The sequence below is a fragment of the Paramisgurnus dabryanus genome, chromosome 1 (genome assembly GCF_030506205.2).
Source record: "Paramisgurnus dabryanus chromosome 1, PD_genome_1.1, whole genome shotgun sequence".
Taxonomy (NCBI): domain Eukaryota; kingdom Metazoa; phylum Chordata; class Actinopteri; order Cypriniformes; family Cobitidae; genus Paramisgurnus; species Paramisgurnus dabryanus.
The window spans coordinates 19,188,899-19,210,860 of record NC_133337.1 but is presented as its reverse complement, the minus strand read 5'-3'; the positions used below and the strand labels follow the sequence as shown (position 1 = coordinate 19,210,860).

General features: G+C 36.5%; 1 protein-coding gene across 3 annotated transcripts in view; it reads left to right on the top strand.

The window, feature by feature from the left end:
- Positions 1-8,645: 8,645 nt before the first annotated feature.
- Positions 8,646-21,962, top strand: part of slco1c1 (solute carrier organic anion transporter family, member 1C1) — a 43,703-nt gene continuing 30,386 nt past the window's right edge. The window contains exons 1-8 of one of the 3 annotated variants that reach the window (XM_065264299.2): positions 8,646-8,971; positions 10,621-10,672; positions 10,790-10,944; positions 14,343-14,484; positions 20,049-20,181; positions 20,841-20,953; positions 21,057-21,203; positions 21,290-21,388. In XM_065264299.2, the coding sequence (XP_065120371.2) occupies positions 10,858-10,944; positions 14,343-14,484; positions 20,049-20,181; positions 20,841-20,953; positions 21,057-21,203; positions 21,290-21,388 (721 nt within the window). In that variant the 5' untranslated portion in view covers positions 8,646-8,971; positions 10,621-10,672; positions 10,790-10,857. The remainder of the gene's footprint in view (positions 8,972-10,620; positions 10,673-10,789; positions 10,945-14,342; positions 14,485-20,048; positions 20,182-20,840; positions 20,954-21,056; positions 21,204-21,289; positions 21,389-21,962) is intronic. The other 2 variants (XM_065264298.2, XM_065273348.2) reach the window with 2 other exon arrangements.

Below are 21,962 nucleotides of genomic sequence, written 5' to 3'. Positions count from 1 at the left end.
AAATTAGACACACTGCCATAGAAGAACCTTTTTTGGTTCCTTAAAGAACCATTTAGTCAAAGGTTCTTTAAAGAATCATTTCTTTTATACGTGTTTATAATCTAAAGATCCTTTTTTTTACCTTAACGAACCTTTTGTGAAATAGAAAGGTGCTACAGGGGTTAAAGGTGCTTTAAAGAACCATTTAGACGGTTCTTCTATAGCATTGTGAAGCACATTTTTTAAGAGTGCAGAAACATGCATGAAATCTCTCATTCTGAGGGGAAAAAAATTTTTATATACACACCCTATTATTTTTAGATGCATGCCAACTTTATGTTGAACTAATGCTATGAAACATAAACACAATTTTTGTTTGTATTCAGTATGAAGTATTACAGCTGTAAGGTGTATTTGGGAGAATATAAAGAAAGGACGTTTATATAATTGGATTATGAATTGAGGGACGTGTTCCTTTAACTCATTAGCAGCAGATTTGTCTAAAACCATAGATTTCTTATACTGACAGCCATAACTATTCTGAATCAGCTTTTTAGACATAGAATGAGATTACAGTAACTGTGTTCCTGGCATTCACATGCTGAAGCTTATGTGTAATTCATACTTGGAGACCTTAAAGAACCTGGCCTTGTGTGACCTTCAAGTACCAAATATCTCCTGAGTGGTCAAAGGATATATTGTTAAATCACCCCTAAACCCAGCATTGGGTTAAACAAGGATACACGTTATTTAACCTATGCTGGATTGTCCCGTTTTGATCCAACGCTGTGTTGAAAATAACCCAGAGTTGAATAAATGCAGATTTAATGCAGGCCATGTTATAACTAATTAATAAGAGAAGTCACTGATTTACTGTAGGCTATTATAACAGGCAGGATGAACTACCCTTACACGTTAAAAATGTTGGGTTTTATTTGGGTAAATATTGGACAGGATCAACCTTTGGGTTATAAATAAACCCATGCTGAGTTTTTTTCAGCCCAAATTCTGGGTTGTTTAAACCCATGGTCGGGTAACAACCACACAGCATAACTCATTGCTTGGTTCTGTCCACACTCTAAAAAGTGCTGGGTTGTTTTAACCCATTTTTGGGTCAAGTATAGACATTTTCTGGGTTATTTTTAGGGATGTACCCTATCTAGGATTTGGATTCGGACGAATACTGGGCTTTTTGACGGGGTTCGGCCGAATCATAGATTTTTTTCCACCTAACCCTAGGCTTGCACTACTGTACGCTGGTCGATATCACGCGGCCGTTGATTACACACATCGGGTGCTGAAGTGGAAATAAGCATTTTTTTTCAGTGAGCCTTAGGGGCGATTCACATTTCGTGGATGCACCTGGAAAAAACTAGCGCATCACACCGCATCGCTTTAATTATGCATAGGCTTATGGTAATTGTCAAAATAGTTTTTCCCACTTTTTTTACATTTAAGATCAAATAAAATGAAAAATACACTGCTGTGGACGTTGTTTACTTCATTAATGTGTTTTACTGTGTTAATGGAATAAGGATGCGAGTAGGATTCGGTATTCGGATTCATATTTGGCCGAACGCAAAAAATCTGGATTCGGTGCATACTTAGTTATTTTAATATATTTATAGAGGGTTTTCACGACGCGTCATCAGAGTGGAGGTCGCCATATTGGAGGCACTCCGCATCACAACAGAGCACAGGCACTGATGTATATCCGAACGTTGTGAGGGGAAAATGGTTGATTATTGCCGTGTTTGAGGTTGTACCAACAGGACAGAGCGAGAAAAAACATTTGGAATATTAGCGTATTTCAAAAGTTATTAAAAACCAGGGAAAGGAATGCAAGAAATTATCAGAGGAGGCGCTTGTGGTTGGCAAAGCTCAGGAAAAATATTGTATTAGAAATATGATTGACGTACATAAAGTATAAAACAAGTATGCTTCTACTTGTTGTGCTTTATTTAAAGAGTATTTAATATGTACTTTTTAAAAGTATACTTTTAGTGTATGCACAAAATGTACTTAAGCACAACTGAAATTTGCGCTGCAATGGCTTAATACCACTGTGTTTAATTGCTTATAACAAGTTTCTATTGTAATAATATTTTTAATAGTAAATGGTAAAAACAATTATTGCTTTTATTGTGTGCTTTTTTATTGTAAAGCACTTTGGTAGGACACTGGCTATTTTAAATTTGCTATATAAATAAAGCTGACACTTTGGGCTCGGCGTGATGCAAGTGAAGGAAGAATCGCCGGGTCTTCACGAATCCAAGAAGAGGGAGCTAACTCGTAGGGATCTGCACCGCCTATAAATTGTAATTTCTCGAAATACAAGTCCTTCTCTATATGCCTTTGCATCTTAGATGCGTTTTCTGTTGTTTAGACATGTCTAAATTCACTTGAAGTATCCAAAGCGCACAATATTCCATTGTACTCCATTCAGTTCTTTACACCGAGTGCCTCCACAATGGCCGCGCATCCGGGTTACCGCCCAGAACGTGACGTCGGTGAAAACCCTCTATATCAAAATAACCCAGAATTTTTAGAGTGCAATATTTACCCAACCATGTGTTATAACAACCCAACATTTTTAGATTGTATTGACATGACAAGGTTTGGTTTATGTGTGATTCCTTTAACATCTCCTAAACTGGTTATAAGCTTTTCTCATCCCAACCGAAATTCTGGAAGGTGAATTGTGGATTGGTAACTGGACTGAGCGTGTGCAGAAACATCAGACACGTCCTCTAGCCCATGGAGAACATCTCAGCATTTTGACTAATGGAAGCACCTGTTTAATCCACCTCCGACTTTATAGATCAATAAAGGAGTTGGTCCTCCCGTGACAACATTCATTATTAATGAACATCACAGCTGTGGAAACAACCCCGCATGACCTCACTGTGGATCCTCTGAGGTAAAACTACATTTTTTGTGGTAAACATCATTGTTTAGTTCAGAAGGTACTGAACTTGTCTAATCCATCCTATACTGTTTGTACAACGAACATGAGTGATGTGTTCATTTGGCTTGTTAAGTATACTGTTACTATTGTAAATTATGGTTTGTTGCGATATTAACTGTGATATATTACATACTTAGATTTTCATCTGGTGGATCCTCTGTAAAAAACAACATTATGGTTTGGTGAAGAAAAAGCTGAGATTACTAAAAAAAGAGTTTTAAATAGTATGGCCGCTTAACATTTAAAGAAAGAAAACTCAAAGCTCTAGGTTTGTCCTTAAAATAGCAAACAATAGATTCAAGTTAAAAAGGTATAGAATGATTTCAAATTGATTTAAATTGCTTTTTTTGTATTTGGTTCTTGCATGTTAATTATAATACATGCAGCAAATGAGATTTTTTTTGAGTGGAATACAAAATGATCAAAATCCAATTTTTGTTATACTTTTGAATGTGCTATTTTGCAGAATAAAGAAAAACTTTCTTTAAATCGCATGTCAACAATGCAGTTTTATGTATAATTATGTGGAATTTATTTAATGATTGACAGAACCTATTCTTATATGGGAAAGTTATATTACTATTTAATACACTGGGCCGGTTTCCCGGACAGGGTTTAGATTAATCCAGGACTAGGCCATAGTTATATTGGGACATTTAAGTAGTTTTTACAAAAAACCTTACAGGTGTGAATCTTGAGACAAAACAGTAGCACTGATATATGTTAAGATATGTCAGCACAAGTTGTTTTTAAAGGGATATTTCATCTGTAGAAACGTTAATTTTTATTGAAAGTGGGTCATATTTGTAGTCGAAATGTAACAGAAATTAAGAATTTGGTGCCTATTTGACCGAGAAAAGACAGAACGTCACTTTAGGCCGCATTTGTATGGGAAACTACAACTCCCACAATGCACGGCTCTGCAAGCCACCACCACTAATCCAGAACACCGCTCGCTCAGATATGCTATTGTGTATATACATGCAACGTTAGTATAAGAAAGAAAATACAAACACTCACTTTATAATCAGACGTCTGTTTATCCCAGCAGGCTTTGGCTGTCGCTTCCAGTTTAGGATTCTAAAATATGTATCCAGGATGCTGGTGTCCATATACAAGTACGAAGCTTGGGTGGTTGGTTCACCACACAAACAAATTGTGTCATAGGAAATTATTTATTTTTGAGAGTGCTTGGCCAAACGTGTAAATAATCTTAAAGAAGAAAGTGCTGCACACAAACGCGTAAACAGCACAATACGTTTACTTCGCAGATGCACGGGCTCAGAGCTTGTGCTTGTGAGACGAAATCCGTCTATGAAACAAACACACCAAAACGCAAGTAGTAGTACCTCTCTTCCACAAACCATTCACCACACAAACGTCCATGTCCTGATCTGATGCAAAAATTTTGTACAGAAGGCACACAGCGAGAGTACAGGCACTACTAGTCCATCCAAGCTCGCGCCAGTCCGGGCTCCCTCCGCTTCTTTGTTTTGTGTACCTCCATCTGCCTCAGCTCTTCGCTGTATTGTGGCTTATAAAGGTAGCCACGAATATACAATTCCCTCAACAGCTCTTCGAAATCCCCTTCTGCCATTTCAACCTCAACACTACCTTCCGCCATTGTTATTCAAACTTTCTCCAGGGAGGAATAGCCTGTTAGCTTAGCTTCTAAAGATGGCTGACACTATCTTAACATTCTGTAAGTGAGATCCCACCCCATATGGACGTGGTGAAAAAATGCGGAACTAGCTACTAATACTGGCTGTAGTTTTAAGCCTCTGGCCAAAAAATCCTCCGAAGACACAAAATGACGATTTTGCGTCATCTGAGGATTTTTTCCAGGCTAAAAATACACTAATCTCTCATCTCCGGGCGATATGAAGGGGAGAGACACAGTAATTTAAAAATATTACTGGTTTTCTACACTGAAAAAAAATGATTCATTCAATTTACTACATTTTTTTAAGGTAAAGGGCGATTTATAGTCGTGCGTAGGTCCTACGGCGTAGCAGCTACGGCGTAGGTTCCGCGTCGGTTTTCATTTATACTTGTGCGTCGCCGTCCGCGTCGACGTGCAAACACACGCGAAACCGCTGGTTGGCAGTAATCACGCGTGTAACCACAGTAGCAGCAGAAGTCGTCAGAGAAGAAGAAGCTAAGCAAGTTAACCCACAAACGAAGAAGAAATAGCAACTTGTTGTGTATAATTTGAGAAGACCAGCAATGATGGAAGTAAATAAACAGCGACTTATGTTGCAGTTTGAGTTAAATCACTCCTCAACTTGGCTCATCTTTGTTTTCACCGTCTCAACCGGAAATACCTATGACGCAGTTTTTTTACCTGACGGGAGGGGTTCTGGTGGACCAATCACAGAGCTTGCGGTCCGCGTAGAGCCGACGTGCTGTTAGGAATTTTGTGAGGTGCGCGTCAGGCTACGCAGAGCTACGCACAGGCTACGGATAGCCTACGCCGTAGCTACGGCGTAGCACCTACGCACGACTATAAATCGCCCTTAAGTGGTTGCAATCAATTTATTTAAGCTACATTTTAGCAAAGAAAATTAGAAAGGCAAAACAAAACAAAAAAGCTTAAATAAATTGATTGCAACCACTTCCCTTAAAAAAATTGAGTAAATTAAATGAATATATTTTTTCAGTGTACTGATACTACTTGATGCTAAATGCTGGCGTATCCCTTTAACTTAACCCAGCTTAAACATTCATTTTAGTCTGGGACTTGAATAAGCCTTCTCCAGGAAACCACCCTATATGAACCAAAGTAAATAAATGAAAAATTTATGTGAACTAAAATATGTAAGGCATATAGGCAGCCGATAAATAAGCCCCGACAGTCTTGCTTTACTCTTGTATTAGGCCGCCTGTACATTATCCCACTTATTACACAGCTATTTACCTCATAAGTTAGATAAGGAACACTAAATATTGAGAAAACCCATTTACTTTGGATTTTAAGATAAGAGAAGACATGTCCTAAAAACACTATTTCGTTGAATCATTTTTATATATAAAGTTATAAATGTTATTACAAGACATATTTAAACCTGTTAATGTTTTGACTGGCCAATCAGAATTGAGCATTCCAATGTTATAAAGCTTTGCAGCCAGTTGCTTTATTTCTTTAAATTGAATCGACTTTATTACAGTGCATAAAGCCAACAAAATCTCCACTGAAAAAACATCCTGATACGAACCAGGTTCTTTTTACCAGGCCCAAGTAACCCGTCCAACACTATAGTGACCAAGTAAAAACTATCCCCAATTATATGATGATTATATATATTTAACTAAAATTTCTATCAGCGAAACTATTCTGGGTCACCTGTCTATTTAAAACAGTTTCTTTCACGTTTAAAACATTTAGGGAAAGCAGTCTCCTGTTCATTCATTTTATTATATGAGATATTCACAGATGTGATGACCTTAAATGGCCCATTCTGCTTTATATTTATGTTTTCTCATACATTAATACATCTCTCAGAAATCAAGAAAACATATCATCTAATTTAACAACCACTCTGCACAAATTTGCCTGTGCAGAAAATGTAGGTCTCCCTTGTCTGAGAGAGAGAAAGAGAGAGAGAGGGGGGAAGAAAGAATTGTGGTGATTATGTGAATAATGAGTCACAGGCCTTGGCGTTACACCCTCTCCATTGAGGTCATTAGTGTTGTAGACGATGCATAAAACAACCCCAGAGCATCAGACAGGTATCCACAGGCAGAAATGTTTTCTTATAGAACGGGAACTGCTGAAATCTGTTATCAGGAACATCTGAGGTTATGTTAAACCACTGGCAGATGTTAAGATGAATCTTTAGCACATAATGTCTATGACGTTGTATGTGGCCCTCAGATGTATACAAAACATTGTGTCTTTCTAGAAATGAAATCATTTCAAGGACTTTTTTTGTTCTGCTGATATCACACACATCTAAATGTCCCAGAATAACCCATTATGTATATGCTTCATTGACTTTTCTCTGATGCAAGAGAAGTCATTCAGCTCACTATCCATAAACACAGCTATATTTATTATTCTAAGTCCTGCACTTGTTTCGTCATAAGTTATAAAAGACTAAATTAAAATAGCCGTTTGTTCGACCGACCGCTGCATCGGGCATGCAGGAATGGATTAACAAAATCCTATTACAAATAGCTGGCCAAGAATTCTGCCATACAACCACAAACAACAAGAGATTACTAATGCCAAAAACACATTTAAAGCCAAGCGTGTACTTAAAAAATGGACTAAAGTGTGTGGCAACAACTAAAAAACAGCAGTTTGTATATCATGTCTGTATAAAGACAATTTGGAATCGAGTGCTGATGTCCATTTGTCTTATTTTAGCTCAGTTATACCCGTGACACCTATACATAAACAGATGTCAATTACACCCTGAATCAGTCACTCAAATTTCTGTTTGATAGAGAAATGAAATAGCACTGGTGCGGGGAGATGAAGATTTGTCCTGTGAAAATAAATATGAGGGGGATTTTATATGTCCATTAATGTAAGTAATAATGGCATCCAATGTAAATGAAAGTTATTTACTCTGTAAATTAGTCCATGCACTGACTGTGTTGTAACGATATGTTCTGTAAATATAGATATGCCCCAGTCTATTGGATGCTCTGGGTATTGAATTCTTCTTAACTTATCATTTTCAATTATTAGAAGTATTGGTACAATTTATTCACAATAGTATCAGTTTGGAGATATAGAGCAGTTCACACTTTATGGGTACCTTCCATGAACATTATCATAAAGAATAGACTGCGTGTAATCCACAGTCAGAAGGTTATAACAACTGTCATATTGTGGCTTGGTCATCTCCATGGAAACAAGGTAATGTGCATTGCCTTGTTTCCACCCTACCTTTATATTTGAGGACTTCATTGACAATAAAATTTTACACATATCCTATTAAAAAGATTGTCTTCTATGAAATATAGTTGTGGGTGTTAGATAAATATGATCTGTGACATTTGGTCTTGGCATTGAGTGAATTTATTTTTCATTTACTTCGTTTTGATGTACAGCTCCAGTTTTTCTTGCTGGCACAGTTTTCCCTCAGGCAAGTAACTTATCTTTATAATCAAAGGACTCCTGAATGCTGATAAGTGATAATGTATAGTTTTACTTTATTCTTGTGTTAGCCTATACAGACTAAACTATATAAACTTAACTGAAACATATTAAATGTATAATAAAAGTTCCTTTTTGTAATCTGTTAGTCCGTTTTTCATAAACATTGTCAGGTAAAATACGAACCATTAGATGTGTATATCAGTTTACATTCAACAATCATAAAAACGCAAATGTTTAGCCTATATATGAGAACATTGAAATAAATAGACTAAATTTAAACTATAAAGCAATTATGAAATACTAAGTGTTGGAAATAAACATACAAAACCACTGCTGGTGAAAACAAGGTTTAATGCGAAACTTAACTGAACCCAGTTACAACTTGCTTTGGTCTCTTTATTTATTACGGATCAGAAATGATCTGTAAAGACTTTATTAAATTGTATTTAAATAAAGAAATTATGAGCTGTTATCGTCTCGTTAAAATAAACGTTCACAAAGTGCGATCAGATGATGCGCGCGCGCATTTTCTCAGGATCTGATCAATCCATAGACGCGCTTCGCGCTCGTCACGTGTTTCAGCTCAATCAATCCAGCAGCAGAAGAACTGTTTCAGTTCTCAGCAAAGGCTCGTGGAAACCTACAGGATTGACGTCAAAAAGATCAAACTACGTGAAAACATCGAGCCGAAAGCGAAAAGACGAGTGGATACGAGTGGGAGTGTTAGAAAACACCTCGCGACCAAGTGCCTTTCCTCTTCTTCAGCAACCCGTGGGAACTTTATTTCCCATGAAAACCAGACACATCTGCTCGATACACACTCATACTGGACCGCAGGAGACACTTACATATCCATAGATTGTATAACAGCCAGGAGACGCAGACGCACAGCAGTGGATCTCTTTAAGGGTTCGGTGAGTCTATCATAATTGTTCTTCTGTCTATACCAATACAGACAGACAGGCACGAGACATTTTGACCTGATTCATCTCGCGCTTTGCTTACAAATTATGGATATGCATTGCGTGCGCGCATGACATGATTTAAAAATCTCTTTGACAGTGCGCAAAGACGCGTGTGTGCGTTGGAGGAGCGATTAAAGATCATCTCGTTAAAAGTAGGTCTGCATGAGAGCTGATATTTGTTTGTGCTGTTCACTGGAGTAGGCTAGTTGTGAGAACTGAGGCATAATCATAGCGCAAAGAACACGAGGAAAACAATAATACAAATATTATGTTAAGTGATGCATGCGCGGGGATTGTAGCACGTTTTCATGCAGCACCACATTAGTCTGTGCAATGCCGTTTATAAATGCACTTGTGTAAGGATGTCTGTGAGATGTTGTTCCGTGGATTAGTCACTCAGTCACGGGTTTTGCGTGAATTCATATGCGCTGCTGGTTAATTAGTCGCACTTGAGAACTGGTTGTCATGACCACTCATCCACATCAGTTCACAAGACCTTCATTTCTTTGATTAGCCACTGCATCAATTTTCAAAAAAGTTTTAAGGTTTTAGCCACTAGTGGTTAAATATTTGGGCATGCAAATGAAAGGTTGGAGGTTCGAACCTGATCAATGGGCTGGAGATGGGCTGATGCAGATCATTTGTTTCATTATTTGCATAAATCAAACTACAATAAGTAATTTACTTATTTAAAAAACAAAAACTTATATTGCTATTATCTATTGTCTTATGTTTTACAGTGTTGTGTAGTCACAAAATCATCTTTGTTTTAACCTTTGACTGAATGTTGTTTCCTGTTGATTGCGTTGTCTTTTAATATTTGAAAAGCCACTAAATTGTTTCATTTTTACAGATCCAGTATTAAAAATGTGAACAGGTTTAGGTATATTAGTCCAATGATCAGTCTCTACAAAGGGCTGAATAATGAATTACAGGATTATATATGTGAACAAAACGCCAGACCTCAGGTTACTCAATGGGGAAAGCCCCTAGCAAGAAATGCAATAAAAAATGGCTAAACAAATAATTAGTAAATATGGCAACTTGAATGTGGCTGTAAAGGCCACAGCAATATTTCTAAACAAGGTTGCATGCTTTTCATGTTTATGAATTCAAGGCAGCCTCTGGTATTTATAGTTCAGTTAATATTTCTTTGACTGATGTGTCTGCCCTCAGACGCTCATCAGGTTCAATCAGAATACACAATCAGTGCTTGAATTGCTAAATGAACAGTCTTTATGGGACAGTCTCATATACAATCAATAGCTGGAGTGTCTAATAAATGTTTAATACAAAGGACTTGAGGTCAAGTTCACTGCCAGAAAAATGGTCAAAAATGGTTCCAAGCTATTACTGGGGCAGAACCCCTTAAAACAGATACATATATGTATACATTTGTTACCAGTATGGGAAGTAATAGATATTCTGACCATTTATTTTTTGTTATGATGTCTATTATGACAATTATTATTTTACATATCTGAAACTTTAACCAGAGTGTTGTAAGAGATGAAAAAACGCTCTTGTTACAAATAGATGCACATTTCTCCTTGGTACCTTTACTTTTATCTTCTTCTTTTTTTTGCTTCTATTTTTAGACTTGTCACTTCAAAGAATTGCAGGAATATCATTCACCCACGATCTACCATTGTACGATTTCTCAACTTCTTTCTTTAAACCTTTTTAAAGAACCCCACATTTCTGTTAAAATCAGTCGTTGGAAGTGAAATGTGGTTCACTTATTGTGATATATTGTGTCTCTTGCAGGGGTGATACATGCCAAGATATATCACGGATACGTCACCCAAAGAAACAAAAGTTTTTTTGTTTGAAGGATGGACCTGCCAAACAAGGAGAGACCATCACCGGAAAACGGGCCGAAATCTGCGAGAGGAGGGAGACAATGTTGCTCAAGTCTAAAGGTAAAATCAACTGTGTTCAACTGGTGAGAAGGAACTTGTGTATTTGTACACCTGCAAGCCCAGTGGTTTATAGATAACATGAACTTGTTAAAATGTGACATCATTGAGCCAAAACAAGATTTAACTTCAGTTTGGAGTAAAATCTTCAGAGCCAGAGAACGTTTTAAAACGTTGTTCCTCTTGAGATGAATATAACTAATGATGTAAATATGTGCAGGTCGAGCTTACTAATGCTTACTACAGTTATGTCATGAACACTTGACTGTTGTCCCATGAGAGCAGCCACAGAAGATCCATTCAGCTATGTAAACTCCCTTTATAGACTCACTGTCATGTGCACCATTGCAAGTATTATAAACATAAACAAGCGGCTTTTGTGCACCAAACTTAACTTCCGGAAGACTAGATAACAGCAAAGTCTTTTTAGAGTATGTTATTTCCGATAACAAGCAAAATAGCTAACCAGTAAATCACCTTACTTCAAATTATAGCTGAAGCATATCAACTTTTACACTGAGCTAACGTTACTGTGTAAAAATAATGCATTCAATGTTAGATAAAAATCCTCAAATTCTTTCCTGACTGCCAAATACAAACAGCAGTGATCCATGCTCACCGTCTCCCCTCATCTTTTGGAAACTGAAACATTTTCCAAAAAGTATTTGTTTCAGAGATTTGTTAAGTCGCTAGCCATATTATTAAGTCGTATTAATTCATACGACCACATTCGTTGCCTTGACCCCTGTGACATTGGGGTTAGGTGCAGAGTTGGGGGGTTCAGTTTCGTTGTTGTTTTTTCATGAGAATCGTACGATTTTGTGCGATGAAACCATCTATATAATGAAGAGGTTCACTCAAGAACGCTGGGTCAAAAAGGCATGAACCCAACCCTTTGGTTTGTAATTTAACCTACTGTATGCTGGGTTGTTTCAACCCAAAATGCCGTTGTTGGGTTAAATATAATTGTTTTTATTATTAATTCAACCTAATTTCTGGGTTTGTCCCTTTTTGACCCAGCCCTGGGTTAAAAATAACCAAGCATTTTTTGAGTGTGTTGGTCTTGTTTAAAAACATGATTTTCATGTTTTATGAATTTTGTTCTGATTATTTACTAACTTACACTTTAGACATAATACATCAGTTTTATCATTAAATTATAGCAAACAGTAATTACAGTGGTGTGTGAAACCGCAGAAAGATAATCTTTACATAGTCACACATGATGATAGATATACAAAGGCGTAGTCACAACAGTTAGGGGATTGACAACCAGGGGTTAAATAAAGAGCAAAAGCTGAAGACATTATCAGCTGACTTGCATTTAAAATCAATCCCCAAACACTCTGGGCCTTACAATGTGATTGACACCGCATGACAGACTTAGTGGCATTAAATATCTTTCTACACGTTAAGATTCAGCTTTTATTTAAGAATATATTTGAATAAGACCGCTTAGAATAAAATTATTCAGAATAAAAGGAAAAACACAAACAAAGGGTCTTTGAGAGCATGCAGGGGTGCGGAGAATTACTCTTAGATGTGTCCTGATCATAATCTCCCAATAAATGCTAACAGGGGTGACTTCTGATTTCCAAATTCTTCGCTTTGGCCCGAGGTTTGATCTTGAATGATCTGCACGCTTGAGAAATTCAAGCTGATGAATAAAGGTATTGTATTTACACGCATAGAGACCCTCATAGCAAAGCCGATTAGAATTTCCAATGGTGTTTTAGCTGTACAGTTTGCTTTCTTTCCAATGAGATGAGAAATTAAAACTTTGGAAACATTTTAGGTCAGACATTGCCAAAAAAAGAGGCTAAACCTTTGTCAACTAATGAATAAAAACTGTCAATAAACTGTCTGGGTTATATTTCACCCAACAATCGAAAGATTGTATTTTGTTCTTTTCCTTTTCTTAAAAACAACCCTGACATTTCAATGTGAGATTTGGTGTAATTTACCTTTCTAAGGAACACCAAATACTGTATGAAATAAGAAATCAAAATAGTTGCTTTAGACGCATAATCTTCTTGAGTTTTACTTGCTATTATCAACCTGCAAAGACATCTGTTGGTCCTCTATCACAAAATAATGTAGCCATGCGTCAGTCCTGTTGACCGATGGAGCACATGCTTGGGAAATCCATAAGTGTGTGAAGCGATCCATGTGCTCCAGAAGAAATCTCTTGACTGTTGTAAAAGCTGAAAATTAGCCAAAGGCCTCTGCGTGCACGTGTTGCTGTTGGCTGCCGGTCATGTTATTTGGACCACGTGTCATATGATCCAAGTTGCGACCCAAGGAGATGAGAGACGTTCCAGTGCATTGACAGTGCTTTTATAAATTTGTCAGTGATGTTATCTAGGACATCAGAGTACCTCCCCCCAATGTTCGGTGTGAATCTGTGGCTTTATGTGTTCATTTATATAGGGTGAAGGTTTGTGTTTAAAGCAGAACAGTGATTGTCAACAATTTCATCCCGAGGATTTTAATGGTCAGAATTTGCTCTTTCATAGTTCAGGAGACATGAAGGACTTTTGAGTGGACTAAGAGGATTAATCCTGGCAAATCTAAGTAGATTCTCATTAGAAACATCTGAGACAACAGAGAATAAAGCAAAAGTCTCTCCACTTAATCTCATTGCTGTTTTTAATAAGCTACCTAGATCATATTTGTAATCTATTTGCCCACAGGTGATGGATGAATATGAATCTGAATAATGTTTCCATTTGTTTAGGTTATGTGTCTTATTCATGTGTGTCTGTAATAAAAAATATTTTTACGGTGGATTTATGTTGCCATGGGAAACCACAGAGCATCAATACAATGATGCTTTTATCAAAACTTTTATTCTGCTCCATAAAGTGATTTAGCTTTACACTGAGAAAATACACAAAGCAGAATGTTTTACAATTTTTTTCCACCTCTTATTCATATGAATGCAGAAGATGTGCATACAAGTAACCCCACAATAGTAAAGAGTGAAAAACACACTGTGAATGCTGATGTTGTGGACCAACAGAAGTCATGAAAGTCTCACCGTTTGATCATCAGAAGCAAACAGCTCATTTCTCCTGATGTTTTGCACATACGGAAGCTTAAGTCATCGTGGTTGAATGCAGCAGCGTCGCTCAAGAGCATGACATAAGCTCCCTTAATCCGCTTTTTGTACCCACAATGCAGCGCGGCTCGAGAAATGCGGCCCCCTGCCTAACCATCCCCCTACCCACCGTCTCCAACCACCTCCCTGTTTTTATCCCCTACGATTTTAAATGCATATTAATGACGAGATGCTCGCATGGCTGAAAATAGGTTAATGAGGTAGAGTGTGAGATGTGCACGCAGCATTGAAAAAAAAAACGTGAAAAGTGAATAAAACTTGTCTTTCTGTCTCATTACAGAAGTTCCTCATGGCCTTGTCTTTTGCCTATTTCGCCAAGGCATTATCCGGGAGCTATATGAAAAGCACAATAACTCAGCTGGAAAGACGCTTCGACATCCCCAGTTACTTAATAGGTGTCATTGATGGCAGCTTTGAAATAGGTAAGAACCGGATGTTAATGCGTCAACGGACCCTCTGCATCATTTCCCGACGTTTGGATCACATAACCTGCAGTTGCCGGGGTTGTTGTCCTCACACTGCTCTCCGTGCTGTGTTAACACCAGTAAAATTATACTGAGACGCACCATGCGTGCTGAAATTTACAACTCTGTGTCATCCTGCACGCAGTGCGGTGGTCCGACAGATCAAAGTTACACAACATGAACATCAGACAGGTTTCAAGCAGATGTAATGAGTTCTGCTGCGCATATTAACAAATGCAAATTTATTTAAAAGTTTTCACTTTATAATAACTCTCATGTGTGTTGTAATAGTGACTGGAGGTTTTTTTTTTTACACATTTTTTGTATACATTTAGAATTATTAATTTCACTATAGAGTAAAAACAAATATTATCTTTATATACTAATTATTGTACTGTAGACAATTTACATGTGTATATGTTTACATTATTTCATGTTACTTACAGGAAAAATTCCATGAAATTACCATCATGGTAGTGCACAAAAATTCATGGGGGTGGTTTCCCGGACAGGGATTAGACTAGTGCTTGCTTGCACTGACATATCTAAAAAATACATAAGTGCCCTTTTTTTGCCTCAAAATGCACACAAGTTATGTTTTTAGTAAGGCATGTTTGTGCAAACTCGTTATATATCCTAATAAAACTAAGGTCTTGTCTTGCCTCATGCTAATCTCTGTCTGGGAAACCACCAGGTTCAGGGTAGATTAGGTTAAAGATCATCATTGTGATCTAGTGCAGCGAAACGGAGATACACTGCCGCATCCATCAGCCTAGCAACTAGTGTTTCCATAGGAGCGTTGCCATGGAAACGGGACGAGAAGCGCAGCCTCACAGAGATCATGTGTCAGCATCACACACTCGGCTGTCTTCCGTCCCGTTATCAAAAAGTGTTAACTGGTGTCTCAAAGTGTCGAATAAAGGCTACTATGTGTTTACAAATGCTCTGTAAATGTTTCGCTTTGGTTAGATGGACCTCCGCATAAAATGAACACTGATCTGGATTTCTTAGAATCCCATCCTGTTAAATCCATGAAATATCCTCTATTATTGTAAACTATGCTGTGTGCACAAAGACCTCTCTTCATGGATGCGTGAACTATTGAACAGATGCAAAATTAGCCTCTCCGAAAGTTTCTACATGTGAGTTTAACTTTTGTTACCATGATGCGACGAGGCATTGGCATATTTATTTCTCGTATACTTGCAGACTACTGGAAACTCAGAAAATCAGAGGTTAAAGGGACACTCCTCCTCATTTTTCAGCTCCCTAGAGTTAAAAATTTGATTTTTACCTTTTTGGAATCCATTCAGCCTATTTTCGTGTCTGGCGCTACCGCTTTTAGCATATCTTAGCATAATCCATTGAATCTGATTAGGCCATTACCATCGCGCTTAAACATGACCAAAGAGTTTCGATATTTTTCCTATTTAAAACTTGACTGTTCTGTAGTTACACCGTGTACAAAGACAGATGGAAAAAAATCGCAACTTTTAGTTTGCCGTCAGTATTAGTACGTGATGTAACTACAGAAGAGTCAAGTTTTAATAAGGATTTTTTTTAACTATTTGTTTTTTTTTGTGATGCTAATGGTCTAATCAGATTCAATAGATTGTGCTAAGCTATGCTAAAAGTGATACACCCAGACCCAGAGATCAGCTGAATGGATTCCACACTCAAAAAAATATTTAGGCCTAATTCATAAGATTTATGTATTTTGATTACATGTAACATTTCCATCCATTTGGATTACATACTTCTAATCTAAAAAAAACAAATAAACTTTATATGATAGATATTTTTTAGATATATGTAAATGAAACCAGTAAAATTTATGTAATAGTTTTACTTAATCCAATGTGTTTTAAATGCATTAAAAAAATGGATTATGTATTCTTTATTAATAAACCCAATTCACTTAAAATGCATTACATTTAAGTATCTTACTAATAAACAATTTATACATTTATATGTTCCTCCTCCATTCACCCTAAATCACAATATGCTATAACAAAAAAACACAAAAAAGAAGAAGAGCCAGACCACTTGGTTTTGCATTCAATCAATTTATTTAATACTTCAAGGCATTACTCATAAGGCAGCAAAAAAGAGCAGCTAACAACTAGCATGACAGCCATGGCTTATACACCTCGTATTGTGTGCAAAAATAAATAAGTGTGTTTCAGACATTTCAGCCACAATCAACCTCATTCCACAAATAAGTGCAAACATTTTGAGCAAACAAGCTGCAGAAATACAAAAAACCCTGTAAAACCTGATGTAGACATAAATCAGTGACAACAACATTACTTTAACATTTTCAGAAATCTGTGACATGATGTAATAATAATAATTTAGAATGATTGGGTGGTAAGAAAAAAAAATGTCACATGGCTTAGTGTTTTGAGTGGCTGTGTGCCATTAACAATTTTCATGCATCTCTAATTACATGTTTGATATACATCAATTACATTTTTCAAAAAAAAATTCAACTTTTAAAATTGTTAAAGCAATATTCCAATTTAATAAAACAAAAATCCCGATAATTTTCTAACCCCATATGTTTATGTTTTTCTTTGTTCAGTCAAGAAGAAATAAAGTTTGAGTTAAAGATTCCAGGATTTTTCTCAATTTAAGACTTTATTCGACCTCATGTTTACAGTTTCAATGCAGATTTAAAAGGGCTCTAAATTATCCCAAATAAGGGTCTTATCTAGCTAAACGATTGTCATTTTCAAAAATAAAAATAAAAGAGGACTTTTAAATCACAACGTTTTGCACTAGCTGTGTGACACACTAGCATGACATAACTGAAACTACCGCTCCAGTGTTTACAAGCGAGGAGAAAGAGGAGCGTTCAGATGTTGTTGTATGCGAAATGATACTAATTAATGTCTTTGGGTCCGTTTATTATTTAAAATGGTCCACAAATGTGCGTTTCACATTTGTGATGTGTAAACATTTATTACGTAGTACACAATGTCGCACTGTGTGTCACATGGATAATGCAAGACAAGTTGTTGTGTTTTAAAAGTTTTCTTGCCAAAAATGATAATCTTTTGGATAGATAAAACCCTTATGCCTCGGTTGGGATTGTTTAGAGCCCTTTAAAGCTGCTTTGAAACTTAACTGTTGAGGTCCAATAAGGTTTATTAAATTAAGAAAAATCCTGGAATGTTTTTCTCAAAAAACATAATTTCTTCTCGACTGAACAAAAAAAGACAAGCATCTTGGATGACAGACAGTAAATTATCAGTATTTTTGTTTAATGAAAGTGCAATATTCCTTTAATGTTAAAAAGTTCACTTGTAAATGTACAAAAATGTACCCACTTTGAGGGGGATGTATCAGCGTGTCTGAAGCATCTTTCAGTGATTGCTTGGTTGTATCAAGTCCAGTTCCATTAGGATTTTTTGAAAGGTCAAAGGTGCACCTGAGGTTCTTCTGGTAGTTCAGTTTAAGTGCATAAATGAGTCCAAAAAGTAATTTCACACCCATGTGTGACACCAAGTAGGTTTTGCAAAACTTCCACTGTCTGTGCAATCCCCAACTCACCAATTTCACAATTCTGGAGAAGAACAACAAAAAAATCAGTCCCAATAGCAGTCAAAGTGAAATTTTCAAAAATGTGCAGGCAAATTGTTTTACAAACTCTGATATTTAAAATATGTAGACTGATTCAAATGTGTAAAATAATAGAACATTAGTCACAAATCCATCAAAAGACCTGAAAACAGATAATCACCTTGTTTAAACATCTAGTTATCCATAAGATATTTATATACACACACATACATATAAATAGATAGATATAAAAATAGAGTAGGTTGACATACACTTACCACATATTCTTTAATGTGTCTCTCCATGCCTTCTTTGAGGTAGATACAGATGTCTTCAACTAGAACAAGACAAAAAAACACAATATTTAATGATTTTCTTTAACAATATTTTATGTAGATAATAGTTTATAGAGACAGATAAAGATTTTGTGAGACGAAGAGTATGTTTTTTCTGTTTCAGAAATATTGTGTCCCAGCATGTGTGTACACTACCGGTGAAATGTTTGGAATGAAGTCTCTTATGCTTATCATGACTGCATTTATTGGAAAAAAAACACCTGTTTCCAATATTGACAATAAATCATCATATTAAAATGATTTCTAAATGATCATGTGACACTGCAATGATGAAAATCCAGCTTTGCATCAGAAATCAATATCTTTGTAGCATAACTTACATACCCTGTCTAGCAGGTTGTCCCACCATATAGACGATGAAATGATGCTGTATCTGTAAAATAAAGTTTTAGTTAGACACACACAATGCACTCAACAACATAGTATAATTGTAACATTCTTTTGTTAATAAAGTCACAGAGATTATATGATTATTTTATTCTGATAAGTCTCCAGTAGCCTATGACTTTATTTATTTCTTAGGTTTCAAACATTAAACCACAAAAAATAACCAATAAAAGCAACAGACACTGCAGGGTAACTTACATTCCAAGAGACCATCTGTGTAGTGAGGTGTATTTTACTCTGAAACATGCAACGCGTCACACATGTAATTAAACAACAGACAATTATATTTTAGATAATCACATCAAACTTGTTAACTTTACTCACCTACAATTTGGCGATCGTAAACTAGTGAGATGACGATCCAGTCCAATGCAAAATGGCGAAGTCCATGTGCTGTAGCGTTTGTTTTTGATTTTGGCGCCACCTCCTGACTGGAGTGTGAATAGACGTCATTTCCGCTTCTGCTAAAGTCAGTTTCCTGACACTTGTATGTAAATCAATCTCATAGAATTTATCCGGTTTGTTTCACGGCTAGATTTATTTAATTCATATTCATACATTTTAACTGATTAAATCTAATAGTTTTTAAATTGAACAGATTTATATATATTCTAATAAATCGGATTACATATATTTTAAAAATCGAGTATTTAAATAAAATCTAAATGATCCAAATACTTAAAAGTAAATATTGCCAGGAATCGTTTTTTTGAGTGCAAAACAGTAACAATCAAATGTTTAACTCTAGGGGAGCTGGAAAATGAGTCTATTTAAAAAAAAAAGAGGAGTGTCCCTTGAAAAGCTAGATTTTCCACTCATAAATAAAACATTTTAATAGTGTTCATGTGCACATCTCACATGCAATCCATTAAATTCCTCAAGTTCACAGTTCACAACAGACAAAAGCGGTCAATCATGTAGAAATCAGTTGTTTGTTGGAAACGTTGAATGAGAGTTTGTGAAGCGTATATGTGCATTCATGAGTGAATCTGAGTTTATTAAAAAGACTGGAGTCGAAGCCAAAACATCCTCCATACAATAACGTACAAATCTAAACATTGCAATCCTTTGTGGGCCTCTCAATAAACAACATAAGCTAAGATTAGCATTTAGTTTACGCTTTTTTAACAGAGCCATTGTAACCGTGTCACAGTCTTTCGCATGAAAGTACTCAATATGTTTATCTGAATGATTCCTTCCTGTCTTTGCTCTTAGGTAACTTGTTGGTGATCGCCTTTGTGAGTTACTTTGGTGCCAAACTTCACCGTCCGAAGATCATTGCCATTGGCTGCCTGCTGATGTCAATAGGAACTTTTCTAATCGCCTTGCCCCATTTCCTTATTGGACGGTAAGACGAAACATTTTCAGTAACTCTAAAAATACCCAGAGATGTTTGATGAAAAGCATACCGGCAGATCGGACAACATTGACTCATTCTGTTTTTCTGTTAATAAGCGGAGCGGTCTTCGAGGGTCACATGGATTCAGTTTGATCTTGTTAAAGTCACAAACACCATTCGTTGTGTTTGCTCTGTATACCATGTTTCAGTCTCAGATATTATCTTGATGAAGTCAAGAATTTTACACAACCTTGCTCTTTTGACTGATCCCTACAGCACCTCTTTTGTAAATCGACAAGCGTTTATAACCCTGAGAGTGTGCCAGCTTTGCGTTTACATGCACTCTAAAAATGGCTTGGTTATTTTTGACCCATAATGGGTAAATATTTAAAACCGCTGGGTTAAATTGACCCAATGCTAGGTTGTTTTAACCCAAATGCTGGGTTATTATACCCCATGGTTGCATAACAACAACCCAATATTGGGTCATTTTTGACCCAGCATGGGGTAATTTTTAACCCAGCATGTGTTCTGTCCAATATTTACCCATTATGGGTCAAAAATAACCCAGCCATTTTTAGAGTGTGCTATTCTGAATACATTTGTTCTGTTTTCATTTGATGTGGTCTTCTTGAGATTCAGTGGTTGCATTGGTTTTGTGTATGCAGATACAAGTTTGAAACATCAATTAGATCATCAGTGAACTCGAGCAGTTATCTGTCTCCATGTCCTGCCGGCGATCTGTCCACAGGTCCCAGCACCTCTTCAATACCCAACCCAGGTATCAAATGACTGACTGAGAAAATGAAAACATACTGATTTAAACATATGAGCTTTAAATCAGTATACATACTTATGAAAGAGATTCTCCACGTTCTCTCCAGGTTGCGAACACGAGTCCAGGTTATCCATGTGGATATATGTTTTTCTGGGGAATATCTTACGTGGAATTGGTGAGACCCCAGTGCAACCTCTGGGAATTTCGTACATCGATGACTACGCTCTGGAAGAAAATGCAGCTTTCTACATCGGTACATCTACATTTTTGTTTACAGTATGTATACTTTCTTGGGAGACTATACGTGACACTAATCAGTTCATCTATCGTTTGTATCAGGATGTGTCCAGACGATATCGGTCATTGGTCCGGTGTTTGGGTATCTACTGGGGTCTGTATGTGCCAAGATATATGTCGACATTGGATTTGTCAACATGGGTGAGTTAAACATGTGGTTGTATGAATGTCATGTGATGATGCCTCAAGTGGTTCAGTTAATATTTTTAGAAGAGTCATTGAGTTTGATTTCTAAAATGGGTAACGCTTTAGATTACAGCCCGGAAAGTACTGCGTAAGTACAGCGAATTTACAGCGTATGTTTCTGTAACTATAGTGTACTTATGAAGTAGGTATGTGTAATTATAAGGGAACAATTTATAATATTGGGGAATAAAGGGGTAACAACCAGGATATATGCAGTAAAGTACTGCGTAAGTACAGCGAATTTACAGCATACATTTCTGTAATTATAGTTTACTTATGAAGTACATACGTGTAATTATAAGGGATCAATTTATAATATTTTTGGAATAAAAGGGGTAACAACCAGGATATATGCAGTAAAGTACTGCGTAAGTACAGCGAATTTACTGGGTAAGTTTCTGTAATTATAGTTTACTTATGAAGTACGTACGTGTAATTATAAGGGAACAATTTATAATATTCGGGGAATAAAGGGGTAACAACCAGGATATATGCAGTAAAGTACTGCGTAAGTTCAGCGAATTTACAG